The following is a 14504-nucleotide window of genomic DNA, read 5'->3' as shown; positions in this document are numbered from 1 at the left end:
CAGGCCTCCCGTTTCCAAAAGAAAATAAAGCCTTTAGGCAGCGAAGTTTACCGGAGACAGCTACGTATACTAATTCAGTCTTTAACAGTAACATAACAAAATAAGACTTTCATTTGTTAAACGATAAATCACGAAATCATACCCAAGTAGTCACTGAACCAGGTTCACTAAAGCTACAGAGTACCCCATTTTTCCATGCAGAAAATCCCTCCTCAGCGATAAGTGAACATTCCAAAGTACAAAATACTAGTTACGTAGTAGTCACAAGGCATTTTTATTTTTGTTTTTGATAATTTGTGCACATTTTGGGGTCTTCCATTAAAAAGGAGAAGTATAATTTATTTGTTTGTTCGTGAACATATACCAGAAAAAAATAGCAACCACTTTCCCTTTGTTTTCTCTATTGTTTGAATGCCATAAATATAAGAAGTGATATCTTCTGGAATTTAGAGAAAAACATCCGTTACTAGCATAAGGTACAAAAAGATGCTTCCCTACACACCGTCTTTAACTCTTGGACATCACAACTTTACAAAATCACAAGACTGAACTTTCAGAAAATGTTTAAAAGAGCATAAGCAAACCATCTAGTAAAAGCATTCATTAGCTCAATACTTGAACCTTCCAATAGAATTCGTGTTATATCAGGGTGGTTAGGGTGAAATGGAATGTTATTCAATGTAATTGAAGCTTTTTCATAGAGGGCCAAATATACATGGTAACATAGATCTGAAACATAGCTTCTACGATCAACTTTTGCAAATTGTGTTGCTGCCAGAAGTCTTTGTTTGTAGTATACGTATTACATTGATACACAACTACAGACACGCTAATGACATAACACAGGGATGTGATTCAGGCTACTAAAACAATTCTAAATTGAGACAAGGGGGTAGAAAGGGCCAGACCTGCAAAGACCAAACTTCCTAAACTATTGTATGATCAGAACCATCTGAAGAACATTGCTGCACATCCGAAGGCATTCCATTTATCATCTCTAAATTCATCTTATAGTCATCTCTTAAATCCTTCAGAGCAAGAAAATTGTTTTGCTGCAAGAGAATGAAATGTGTGAATAAGACAAGAAAACTTGACATAGATGGTTCAAAATGCTTACAGCAAATAGTTCAATACAGCTACATAATGTGAGACAGATCTAGTAAATCAGTGATATATTCAAGAACACCATTGCATGTCACATTCTGACTAAAATTCCTGAGTCAGGTAGAACTTACTAGTTGGCTGCCTTCACTACCGAACATATCCTCCATGTGAAGAAATAGTGATCTCCAATGACTCGTGAGATCAGTTTCTAATTGGGCGACATTATTGAAGCTCTCTTGGGTGTGGCTGCCAATTTCATTTTCCACAGAGTATTTTTGTACCAAATTGCTAGCTTCCTTTTGACTTTTCACCATTACTAAAAATGATTGAACCATAAATGTTAAGTTATAGCACAAAAATTGGATCAAACCATCAACATGTTAGCATAAAGAAACAGTTTTTTACTTGATATTCGGCTTTTGACATCCTGATAATGCAGATCAGACCATATATAACCAGCTGTTCTCCAAAAACAAAAGAAAATAACAAAATTACTAATTGCTTAAAACCATCTTCATCAAATATAGGTCAATTCACCGGGAAAAAGGATTGCATACCTTTGCTGCAAAATGAACATGAGCAATTCTTCAATGAGTCAATACCACCATCCAAACTACAGCCATCATCACCCCCTTTCAATGCCGTGCATCTCTCTAATCCAAATCCTTTCAACTCCTGGGACGCGTTCAATCTCGAACTCACGGCTGATTCAGATTGACTAGTTGTCAAGCACTCAACACCAACATCCCTTCCATTGTCACTCACAACTCGGGTTTCCAAACCTTCATTAGTGCTGCCAATTTCTGCAACATCAGGAGTTTCTCTAGTTTCCTCACCTTGGTATTCCTTTCCACCCTCAACACAATCCCTTAAGTCCTCACCGGATTTCACCTCCGGAACACGACTTTCCTTCAAACTCTCACCCACATTAACAGCATCCAAATCTATATTATCTAACGCAGAACTAGAAGGCTCCTTAGTCTCATGAGAAACATCAGGCAAACTCTTTCGAGAACGGACAGGAGTATTAAGTAATCGATAGGTCTTACCGCCTCTCAAAGGCGACAACCCAACTTCATTAGTAATCTTAGGGCATTTGGCGGAAGAACCGCTTCTTTCGTTTTCTAATTTCTCAACAACCAAAGAAACTTGCTTCCAGAAATTGGAATCGCTGACTGTATCATCAGTATTTTGACTATTACAGCTCTTGGATTTAGAGGGTGGACTGCGAGAAATCAAAGAAAACCCTCTTTTTCCAAGTTGATTTGTTATATTACCCAGTGCTGGACGATTTTCGCTCTTTCCAGATTTATCCTCACCCATTAGTTTAATCTAAACAACGATTTCCTAGAAAGTACCAAAATTTGAAATCGATTTGCTTTTGAAACCCTAATCAAAAATTTATACAACAAAATCAAACTGCGAAAAAAACAAGAAATTAGAGTTAGAAGGGAGTACGACTACAATTAAATCGATTTAGGGCACTGACCTTGAGAGAGAGAAAGCCTGAAAACAAGCGACAATCGGAGATTTGAGTGATGGCGAATTCGCGCGGAAAACGAATATTTAGGGGAAAGGGGGAAGGAGAGAGAAAATGGGTGGATTTGGATTTGGGGGTTTTGATTTTTGAAGGGTTTGGAAATGAAAAAAAATCAGGAGGGGGGGGATTGACGAGCGAAAGGGAGGGCAATTTCAATTGCTGGGGCGGGAACACTTCTACTGGGGTTTTCTAATTTTGAGTTGGAATTCCTAATTTAAGTTGACCCGCCAGGGAAATTTTGATTTTGAATTTCACCCAAACCCATCATCGATTCATTGTGGTTAATTTCGGAATGTCAAAAGGTCGATATGTTCGTAAATAATCTCGGTCGAACATTATTTCTTAATAAATACATTTTTCACTCCAAAAATGTTTTTTTAGCCACCCAAGTAGACGTACAAGTCTTTAAAAAACACCTGGATAAAAGTTAATATGTATTATTGAATAACAAAGTAGAAATATAAAGCATTAAAACACACCGAAGTGAATTTGGTGTTTATAATACACCAAACAAAAAAGAAGGAATTTAAAAATCACTTAATTCATTTTCTAATTAAAATGATTTTATATATAATAAATAGATTTTTTAAATGAACAAAATTACTTGTTAAAATTTTAAAATAAGGTTTTGTTTTTAGAGAACAAAAAGTTCATCTCAATAAACAATTAGCACTAATCACTCACATCCGACGAGTCAAAAGTTCATATTGATAATCAATACGTTCACCTTTTTTCTTTTCTTTTTTGAATAAGGAAAGAAAATGGGCGGACTACCTAGTTCACTCTTTTGGGTGACCCACCTTTTAAAATGAAACTAGTTTGTGGTCCGGGCGTTGCTCCGGGTTTTACTTTTAGTGGAATTTACTTATTTTAAATACGTGCGTATGTGGTGCTATTATCTGATTTTCATGCAAGATCAGTGGCCGATCAACAAACTTCCTTCCCATATCCGAAAATCAAAACAAAGTCGAGTTCTCTTCTTCATGATTAGTTGATTATTATAAGTTAAGTAATTACTTCCCTTTTATTTTTTTCCCTTTTAATTCTTTATTATTTATTTTGAAAAGGTTGTATTATTAATTAAATAGAAAAATATAATATCATTGAGCCTAGCTAAGATGGTAAGAATGGTAACTTTTAATTCAAGAGGTCTAGTGTTCAATCCTTGATACATGCTTTTTGGTTGTCAACTACATGTCATTATACTTAGTAGTGGTGATGTGGCATAATAAGGAGGGATATACGTGACACATATACGTTCTTATAAACGTCTTTTAATATATTAGTATAGATACAATGACTACGGGATAAAGAAATGAAATTGAAAAGTACATAGGAACTACACTTTAACCTCAAACTTCCTAATTCGCGCTCCAAGAAAAACTTGGTGATAGACTAAAGTGGTAAATGATTGGTTGAGCGATATAAATCCATGAATCTCATCGAGAGACCATAACTCGAAGCTCAGACCCGCTGATTACCTAAACTAAACCAAAAAAGCAACTAATTCTAAAAAATAAAGAAAACAACAAATAATGATCTGACATGGTTACATCAGTTATAAGAAAAAGTAAAAAAAAAATGCTTCAACATATATATCCAAATTAAATAGCGGAGTATCAGAATTACATATCGGCATTTAAACAAAAAAGCACATCACCATACTTGGCAAGAAACTTTGCCGACCGAGAAGAGAACTGGTAGCTTGATCAAATCGATGAATACTTCATATTTCACAAAGTATTTTAAAAGAAATTGCAATAAAAAATGCCAAAAAATTAAAAAGTACAATGATTATCGTTCACATTGTTCATCATCTCGACCTCCGAGTAACTATCATAATCCATGATTAAGGGCATTATAACTTCATCCTGAATTGTACTGCATCATGTGTATCCTTTTGCTTCACATGAATTTGACAAAATTAAAATTTTCCTATTGTAAAAAGTATTTTTCATTAAAAATTTAGGTTTTAATTAGAATATGAATTAAGTGGTTTTAAACCCCCTTCATTTTTGTTTGGTGTGTTATAAATACCCTAATTCACTTTGGTGTTTTTTAAAGCTTTATATTTTTACTTTGGTGTTCAGTACATAGTAACTTTTACTTTGATATATTTTTTAAAGACTTATATATCTACTTTAGTGGCTAAAAAGAACTGTTTCGTTCTTCGCTCTGTAACGTTACGCAGATTTACTATTTATATGGTCAAATTTTAAGAAATTTTGACTATAATTAGTAGTATAAACTAACTGTGAAGGTCGTGCAATGCACGGGTTTCTACTTAAAAAAAAATCTGAATTACTACATATAATATCTCTGGATTTTCGTCAAACAACATATAATATGTAATTCAGATAACTTTAGAAATCAATGTCAAACTATTCATAAAACCAAAAGTCGAAGAAACTGTGTAAATGTTCTATTATATTAGAGCTTGTCTCCACCATTCTCTATTTGACAAGGATCATTTCTAATCTATATGATATATACTTTTGGTATACCTTATGTCGTATTGATCATAAATAAGCCAATGGTATACCCTTATTTGATTTCTATTACTGCTCTTTTAACTTGCTATGTAATGCAATCTCCACTTTTGAATGCATGAATGCAATCTCCAATTTGTGAATACAGTTCAAGAATGAGGTTATAAAGTGCACGAATATGTAGAAAGCGCCCTTTATATATAGATATATAGAACCTGCCTTATAATGAGAACCTATAGAAACCATTAGATCTAGATAAACCATACAGACGAGATTTAATATCGCATCTCACCATTCCTGTTGCTCCAACGAAATCAAATTGCAAGCATCTCTCTCTACTCCTAAAACACTCTACACTCTTCGATTTTCTTCGAATTCCGAAAAACTGGATATATTTTTTCAACGTAAAGCTGCAATTACACTCGAATTTTGGAGTTCATTGATTAATTTCAGCAATTCGATGTATGCTTAAGCAAAATTCAGAGGTATTACTCACAATTTCTTAAGTTTTGTGATAGTTTTTTGCTAAATTAGGTCTAAATTCAACAACAATCGTTGCAAGTGTTTTTTTTTTTTCTTAATTATTACTTTTTTTTAGTGAATTTTGGAGTTTGTATTTGTGCGAAACTCCAGGGATCTTGTGAAAGAATTTTGAAGGAATTCTTAGGAATATTATCGCATTTGAATTTTGTTTGATTTTTTAGCAATGTTAGTGTTTTTTGCTACTAATTTTGTGCGAATCTTCAGATAATTTGTGACGAATTTATTCAAATGTCTGCGGATCTTAGATATTCTATTTTTTGGACGAAATTATTTGAATTTGGAGAAACATTGCAAATTGATTTTGAGCTCAAAGCCTAGAAAATTACTTAATTCAATGATTTTATGGTGCTCAACTTATGTTTTAGAGATTGAATTTGTTTATTTCTTCAACAAAAGCAGACTCGACATAAAATGGATTCAACTAATCTGAGCAAGAGTTAAAAGTAGATGTAATTAAAGGAAATATTGAATTAAATTATCCAAAAGTAAAGTAAAAATTGAAAAATGTAAATAGAAATGATCCAGAAGTAAACAAATTATCGACAGGTTCAGGTTGGTGGGCACTATAGGTGACTTGAAGCAAGTTGATTAGGTTTACTTTGTGCTATTGATTTCTATTTCAGTCAAGCTGCTTGATGGTTGTTAACCTTGGGGACTAGGGGATGGTGCACAGTCTGTTGTTGGTCTGCAATGGTTGCAGCGATGTTGTAGCTTGCTATTTTGTTTTGCAGGGGTCGGCATCATGTTTTGTAATACCCCGAATTTTTAAAACTCGATTAATTATGCTTAAGTATTTTTATTTAGCTTAAAATAGTTTTAAATCCTAAATTCGAACTTTATTTTGATTAACGAAGTTTTATTTTACTTGAATTTTTAATATTATTAAATGATTTATTATTTTTCAGATTTTATAATTTAATTTCATATTTACGAGTTAAGAAAGCAATTGGGAATTAGAATTATATTTTAGTGAAACTAATAAGTATTTTAGTTTCATAAAATGTACATGATTCTTATAGATATACAATAAATTTAGTGGGAGTACGTAAAACTTAATTGGTCCTATGTGTATCACACACATATCTCTCTATTGTGAAAAAACATTCAAATGCTAATTTGAAATTATTCATCAATGATGGACCAAGGCAAAACTTAGTACATACTGGGTATCAAGATCTATTTACAAATATCTTATAATATTGTTTTAGATTAAGTAAGGGCATTTACTAAATCAAACACGAAAGACTCCATTGGAGACATTCGAACCATTGAATAAATCTAAGTAAAGAATGTTTGAACTATGTATAAGCATTTACTAAGTTAAACATCAAAGGATCTAAGTGAGATTCTTAACCTATATTATATGTCAAAGAATTTAGCTGGATTTAGTATATACTGAAACTAGATGAGCTAAAAGTTACATGAATAGAATTCAATTGGGAATTATTCTGCAAAAGAATTTATCATGTATGATATAATATAAGGATTGCCAAAAACGTATCGTATGACTTTAAGCATGACGAACATATACCAATCTCTATTGATCTAAGTGAAGTTCGACTAGATTGAGATCAAGAAAAACTTATGGTACTTGAAAAGGTACATAAGAATAGTTCTTGATTCAAGGAAATAAAGATATGTTAAATAATTTATGCCACACGCATAAACAATGGCAAAGGATCAAGCAAGATCCCTTTGGAGTTAACCATTGGCAAGAACGAGCTATATGCATCGTGTTTTGAAATGGCAACATGGATTAAAAGACCATGAGTTGTTGCGTGGGAAATTAAATACTAATTTCTATGTTCTAAGATATAGCTGGAAAGCCTTCCACATATCCATGAACTGCTTGGATAAGTAAATCCTAACAAAGCATCACTAGCAACCTATACAGTTGAAGTAAAAGTAACTACTGCCTAAGAAGCAATAAAACAGGGTTGTTTATGTTAAGGGTTCTTCACTGAACTTGGGTAGATCACATGTCTGCTGGCTTAATGGTTCTTATTTGAAAAATGCGTAGAACCACTATTGAAGTAAGAAAGACTAGATCACATAATAAACAAACTCAAAAGATCTTATCATCCTATCTCGAAAGACATTCGATGAATGGTATATTAAGATTGGCAAAGAATGATAACTAAACCTATGCAACAAATGAGAAGCAACACTCACATTGTAGCATTAGAAATCAAGCATAGCTTTGAATTCCATGAACTGTTTTAAAGATGGGTTAGAGGCCCATGGTTGTAAAACACCGGAGTTGAACATTTATCATATATGAAATGTATTTTCATAATCCATTTAATCTTGGTTTAGTATTAAATTATGAGTCCTTTCAATTTGACAATATATTCAAGATAGACTGTCAGGACCAGTCCTGTGACTAAGAAATGTCTATCAAGTGAACTTGAATGTCAAAAGTTGAAAATGGTCCCTGGTCGGAGTTTTCTATAAAGATGGACGCATAGAAAACGCTAGACGACTAGAATGCAAGATGACTAGTAGTTTTGTTTCTTGAACAAAATGATATTTACTTTGGAAAGACAAGTATCGTACAGACCTATGAAACTTTACTGTAAGAGATGAAAATCTGTCATAAGTAAATTTCATTAAAATTATTAGACACTAATCCTCAATACATGAGTGATTTGAGATTACTTGTTTGAGAACTAGTTACTTTGACGTTGTCAACCGTCGCACCGTAAAAGGAGGCTATAACGGCAACGCTCGGGTAATCACCTATTGAACGAAGTCTAATCTCAGGATCACAAGATTGGGATTGTCCTCCCATAAATCGGGATAAGATGCTGAAAGTTGTACAAGGTCACTCGGAGAGCTAGAAACTGTAAAATGCATGGTCGTGCTCAGATGAATCATAGGCTATGATTATCTGTTTATTTGATCAGTTGAACTCTGAAACCGAGAAATACCTCTAGACATAATAAGGATGATAACTCTTACCTTATGTTCATGAGCAAGCATCAAGCGACAAAGGAATTAGGAAATGCACACTTGTCCCTAAGGACAAGTGGGAGACTGAAGAAAATAATGCCCTTGGTCCAAGTATGCATTCAATGCTAAGTCTAATAAATGCGGTTCAATATTAATTAATTTTACAAGTTAATAATTCAGTAAGATCAAGTGAACTGTATGCCTAGCTAGAGGCCGCTTCAGTTTAAGTGGAATTAATAATATTAATCCACATCTTACTCTTGACTGAACCCGTAGGGTCACACAAATAGTACGTGAACGGATCAAGTATTTAAGTGAATTAAATACTCCATTTATGGATATTCGGAATCAACGGATCTCGGTTCCAGTGGGAGGTGAAATCGTCAAAAGGCAAATTATGAATACTCCAGAAACGATGATATTGCCGGAAACGGAAATATAGATCGTATCGGAAATATAAATATTATCCAAGTCGTAGATTTTGCAGGAAACGGAAACATGGTACGTATCGGAAAATATTATCGGAAATGGAAATATTGCCGGAATCGGAAATATTACCGGAAACGGAAATATTGTCAAAATCGGAAATATTATCGGAATCGGAAATATTAAATATTTGTTCGAAACGGAAATTAATTCCGGAATCGGAAATATTAAATATTGTTCGAATCGGAAATGAATTCCGGAATCGGGAATTTAATCGGAAGCGCGTCGTACGAATTTCATCGGACGAGACTTGCTAGACGCAAGGCCCAGCACGAAGCCAGGCCTGCGCCTAGCGAAGCCCGCGCACAGCAAGGCGAGCCAGCAGCCCGCCAAGGCACGTAAGGCCCAGCCAAGCAGCCCGCAAGGCCAGGCCCAACGTGTGGCAAGGCCAGCAAGCTGGCGCGCCTCTCGTGGCTGCGTTGCAGCTGCTGGGCCGAGCCAGCCCACCACGCGCGCGGGCATGCCCTTCGTGGGCTGTTCGTGCGTGTTGGTGTGTTCGTGCAAGTTACGAATCCTTAAGCTTCTAGGATTTATCCGATTATACTATTTTTCTAAAACTACTAGAATTAGTTGTTGAGTTAAACACTAAATTAATAGATTTAATTAGTATCTAATTCTAATAAGATTAGATAAGTTGAATCCTAGTAGGTTTCTAGTTACGATGATCCTACCCTATAAATAGGTGATGGCAATCACAATTTATAAATCATCAATTCAAGTATTCATACAGTTTTAAGTTAAAAACTAAAGTTAATAATTTGCCACAAAATTATAACCGAATAAAATAATACCTTAGGCTAAATTCTAGTTAATTGACTCTAAGGCGGATCCGAACATGCTGTGGACTATCTTAGGAGGGACTACACTTGGAGTCCTAAACTTGTTCTTGTTCGGTTCGGGAGCAGCTAGGGAGGGCACGCTACAAATGTATGCATCCTAAATTATGCTAATTGTTATGTGGCAATTAATTTGGATTCCTGGCTTTATGGTTTTTCCGCATGAAATATATGTTTTATATTTGTCATAACCTAACAGCGAGCGCGCTAGCCCAGCGCCAGCCATGGGCAGCGAAGCAACGAGCGGCACAACACCAACCCACATTGAGTAACAACAGCACTTGGGCGCCAAGGCTGCTTGCTAGACAAATAACTTAGGTCACAAGTCAGCATGTTGGCTGGCCGTTTTGTCCTAGGGTTTCTGGGAGTTTTCCCAAAAGCGTCCTAATTCTAATGTTGTGTGTGTGTGTGTCCTATGTACATAAAATCACACGTGAGTATTCATACTTTGCTATCACATTAAAGTGAGATCCCGAATTCATAAAACCTTATATTAAGATTCTAATTAATTGAATTTAAGGCGGATCCGAACGTGTTGCGGACTATCTACGGAGGGACGACATTTGGAGTCCTAAACTTGTTCTTGTTCGATTCGGGAGAAGCTAGGGAAGACACACACCATTAATTATATGTATACTCGGCTATGCTAATTAATTGTTTATGTGAATTTACTTAAATTCTGGCAATTATATTTTTTTCGCATGTCAATTAGATTGTTCATAACCTAACAGAATACATATTATAAAGTACTTTGTGTATCCCAAAACGAAGGCTAAAAGAGTATTAAAAAAATACCATAGTATTCGACATAAATCGCAAGCTATTTATGTTTGCTGATCTTTCCTTCTAAAACAAAAATATACTCCGTATATTCTTCAATTCAAATTCGAATTTGCTCGTTTATCAAGGCTCATTTATCAAAGGCTAGTGTATCTTAGAAGTCTAGCTCACCTCAAACTCGTACGTGAATTTAAACCAAATACTCGTGAATCAAGATCAAAACATATAAAAGTTGAACGAGTCAAGCTCAAGTGGGAAAATGAAAAACTCGATTATTGGATTTCTCATCAAGCATAATTCAAACTGTTTATGCCAAATTTCGTCTAGGGGCGACACTTGGCTTGGGTCGACACTAACTAAGCAAGAAATACGAAAAGCAAATAAAGGAGACACGACACAGGGAGATGGTGACGCGGAAAACCCAGGAATAAGGTCAAAAAACCGCGGATAACTATGAGGCTATCAATCCACTAAGTATCCTATATAATATATGTAATTGTTTATGCTAATGTAAAAATAACGATCAATACAGAGAATGCTTTTTAGTATAAGAATTGTAATCGCCAAAATGCTTGATGGCTTGAGTTAACTTGTGTCTTCTAGCTAGGGTCATCGTCTTCCTCTTTTATAAGATAAATTCCAACGGTCTTGTTTGTTGAGAGAATCCCTAGAAGGTAGGGGTCTTCTACTACACGTTTCTCCAGTCTTCAACTGTTTTCGCAATCTTCTGCCGTTCCTTAGACTTATTCTATTGAGGTGACGGCGCGGCCCACCTTGGGCCTTGGGCTCAGATTTTAGACCTATCTTTGCCAACCTGTTTGTCGTGGCTATTCCTCTGTCGCTCATGTGCCATCATCAGTCTCTTGTCGCCTGTCCTTCGTCGCACGACATAATCCTCGACTTGCTCATTCGACGCGACATTACCTGCGACATGAAATACCTGATTGACACGACATAGACAAACGACGAAGCAGTTATGTCGTTAGTACGAAAAGTGGGATAACACAAATATTCTAATATCGCCTTAACTAAGGCCGGCTCATTGACACCCATAGGTGATTTCTTAATTGGTCGAGTCTACCACTTTTCAAGTTTTCAAGGTTAACCTGTTTGTTGACCACCCTAACTCTAAACCAGAGGTGACAGTATCCGATTCGAAAGCTAGCATGGGATTAATGGGTTTAGGTTAAAGATTTTAATTTGCTTAAGTAATTGAGTTGGTCCTGCGCGAACCATTTATTAAATTGTTTGGCTTAGGGGTAAGCTTCCAAACTTGGCGTAGCTACCGATTTAAATTAAATGTACATATAGTACAATAAATATTACTTTTTCCATCCTTAAAAGATTGTCCCATTATAATATTTTTGGTCAAACTATGAAAACTTTGACCATGAATTATCATTAGCCTATAAGAAATAATATAGTCATTGAGGTCTTATTAAAATATATATTTTTGAAATCTCAACCTTTTATAATTTCTATGCGTGTAGAACTAGAGATATTTACGTTTTGAGTCATGTCTTGAATACCTTAAAAGTCAAATGGGGAGATTTTTTTAGGGATAGAGAGTATTAATTAATTTTTTCATTACACGGTTGTTAATTGGTTAATTGTATCTGAATTTTTTGTAGATAGAAACTAAGTGACCATATTAATTGGTCTAGTTTATGTTAACGTGTGTTTTGATAATTGTTATCCCACTTTTTGGACTAACGACTTAACCGCTCCGACGTTTGATCATGTCGTGTCAACTAGGTTTGGTCGTGTCACAGGTCAAGGTCGAGTCAAGAGGACATGTCAGATGCGACGTCAGACAACGAAGGACAAGCGATAGCAGATAGGCGACACAGGACCAACGACGTTCGATAATTGGAACAAACGGAAATAGGGCAAAAGCCAGGCCCAAAGCCCAAGGTTCACAGCGCCGTCATAAGGGAAGAAAAGGTCCAAGAAACGATGAGAAGATCACGGAAGTGGTTGAAGTGAAGAGAAGATCATGGACAACGGCTAAATTCTTCTTCCCCTTCTTCGTGACTAATGTATATCTACAACACTCCTTCAGCGCCAGGTCGTAAGAAAACATCAAGTCAGGCAAGTCAAAGGGCACTTGCCAGTCTGCAGTAACCCCTTGCACCACCGCGAACACCCGCCAGATCTGGGGCATTAACTGACCCGGACTCAAATGAAAAATTTCAATGAAGGACCTAGCTAACGGAGTGAAAGGAAATTTGAAACAATTGTGAACGGATACTCGTACATGACTACGTACCCCTCCGGACAGTCAAGAGCTTCTTCGTCTGAAGCTCGAATCCTCACTTCCGCAGACGGCGGCAAACCAGCAAGCTCGACAAACGCCGTCGGATCCAACACGGTAGAGTATATCGGATTAAGGGACTTAACCCGAACAGATCCCGACTCCCCCTTCCCTTTAACTACAATTGACTTAGATCTAACCATCTTACTTATGAAATTCTACAGGAAAATCGAAAGAAACAAGTGAACTTTACCTGAATTCGGACGAACTCAGTGCGAAAACCGAATTCCTCTTTCTCCATTTCTCTCTCTTGTTTTCAGATCTGGAAATTTTTCGAAAAATTCTGTGTGAGGAACTTTATTGCATGTCGTAGATTAGTATTTATTGCTCTGGAATTTCGAACGGTTTTTGTCCCACGAACTAAACAGTTGTAGACGGTTTATTTTTCAAAATTGAATTGTTTCTTTTGCTCCGAATGGCTCCGCAAAATCACAATTGGGGGTAAACTGTTATCCCACTTTTTGGACTAACGACTTAACCGCTTTGACGTTTGATCATGTCGTGTCAACTAGGTTTGGTCGTGTCACAGGTCAAGGTCGAGTCAAGAGGACATGTCAGATGCGACGTCAGACGACGAAGGACAAGCGATAGCAGATAGGCGACACAGGACCAACGACGTTCGATGATTGGAACAAACGGAAATAGGGCAAAAGCCAGGCCCAAAGCCCAAGGTTCACAGCGCCGTCATAAGGGAAGAAAAGGTCCAAGAAACGATGAGAAGATCACGGAAGTGGTTGAAGTGAAGAGAAGATCATGGACAACGGCTAATCCCTATCTTTTAGGGATTCTCCCAACCAACAAAGTGAGAGGACTTGCGTATAAAAGGAGAAGACGATGACAAGCAAAGGAAGTTAACTGAAGCACAAAAACTCTCAAGCTATCAAGCGCTCATATAATACTTGTATTTGCTCTTTAAATTCCGTATATTGATCCTTAGAAAGATACATAAACAATCAGATAGAATACTTAGTGGATTGATAGCCTCATAGCTATCCGCGGTTTTTACCTTATTCCTGGGTTTTCCGCGTCAACACTTCTCTGTGTCGTGTCTCTCTTTATTTGATTCTTGCTTAGTTAGTGTCTACCCGAGCCAAAGATCGCCCCTAGACGAAATTTGGCATAAACAGTTTGGCGCCGTCCGTGGGGACATTAACTAGGTTTTCCACAAGAACATCTTTTTCGCCATGACTACTGGAGAGATGACGCTCGCAGAGATGAAGGCAGCCTACGAGCAAGCCCAAGCAGAGCTGGCCCAAGAAAGGGCATCCATTTGAAACTTGCAAAAAGAGCTTGATTCTGTGAAGAGCTCAAAATACCAGTCGCGTTACAAGGCTGGTGGGAAGCCGAGGAAGCTGACATTCGAGATGCCCGACGATTTCGAAGATCTGACCGACGACGAGGAGCCCTGAGATGAGGAAGACGGATCGACCCCAGACCCGGTGACCCAGCGCCTGAACAAG

General features: G+C 36.5%; 1 protein-coding gene across 2 annotated transcripts; it reads right to left on the bottom strand.

Annotated features, from left to right (window-relative positions):
- Positions 1–591: 591 nt before the first annotated feature.
- Positions 592–2830, bottom strand: LOC110794592 (uncharacterized). Of its 2 annotated transcripts, none has more exons than XM_021999564.2 (5): positions 2594–2830; positions 1662–2523; positions 1510–1563; positions 1236–1420; positions 592–1052 (listed from the first exon to the last, which is right to left on the bottom strand). In XM_021999564.2, exons 2-5 carry the CDS (start codon positions 2425–2427, stop codon positions 927–929), a joined length of 1131 nt encoding a protein of 376 aa, XP_021855256.1. In that variant the 5' UTR covers positions 2428–2523; positions 2594–2830; the 3' UTR covers positions 592–926. The 2 variants fall into 2 exon arrangements, with proteins under 2 accessions (XP_021855256.1, XP_021855257.1); XM_021999565.2 differs by having other exon boundaries at positions 1662–2493; positions 2594–2787.
- Positions 2831–14504: the final 11674 nt, after the last annotated feature.

The sequence above is a fragment of the Spinacia oleracea genome, chromosome 3 (assembly GCF_020520425.1).
Source record: "Spinacia oleracea cultivar Varoflay chromosome 3, BTI_SOV_V1, whole genome shotgun sequence".
Taxonomy (NCBI): Eukaryota; Viridiplantae; Streptophyta; class Magnoliopsida; order Caryophyllales; family Amaranthaceae; genus Spinacia; species Spinacia oleracea.
This window is presented reverse-complemented; position numbering and strand designations above follow the sequence as displayed.

Excerpts from the sequence above, each read along its gene's own strand:
- LOC110794592 (XM_021999564.2), bottom strand. The coding sequence starts at position 2,427 with ATGGGTGAGGATAAATCTGGAAAGAGCGAAAATCGTCCAGCACTGGGT. Across the intron at positions 1,564-1,661 it reads ATGTTCATTTTGCAGCAAAG|CTGGTTATATATGGTCTGAT; the intron begins GTATGCAATCCT and ends TTTGGAGAACAG. Across the intron at positions 1,053-1,235 it reads GTAGTGAAGGCAGCCAACTA|CAAAACAATTTTCTTGCTCT; the intron begins GTAAGTTCTACC and ends ATTCTCTTGCAG.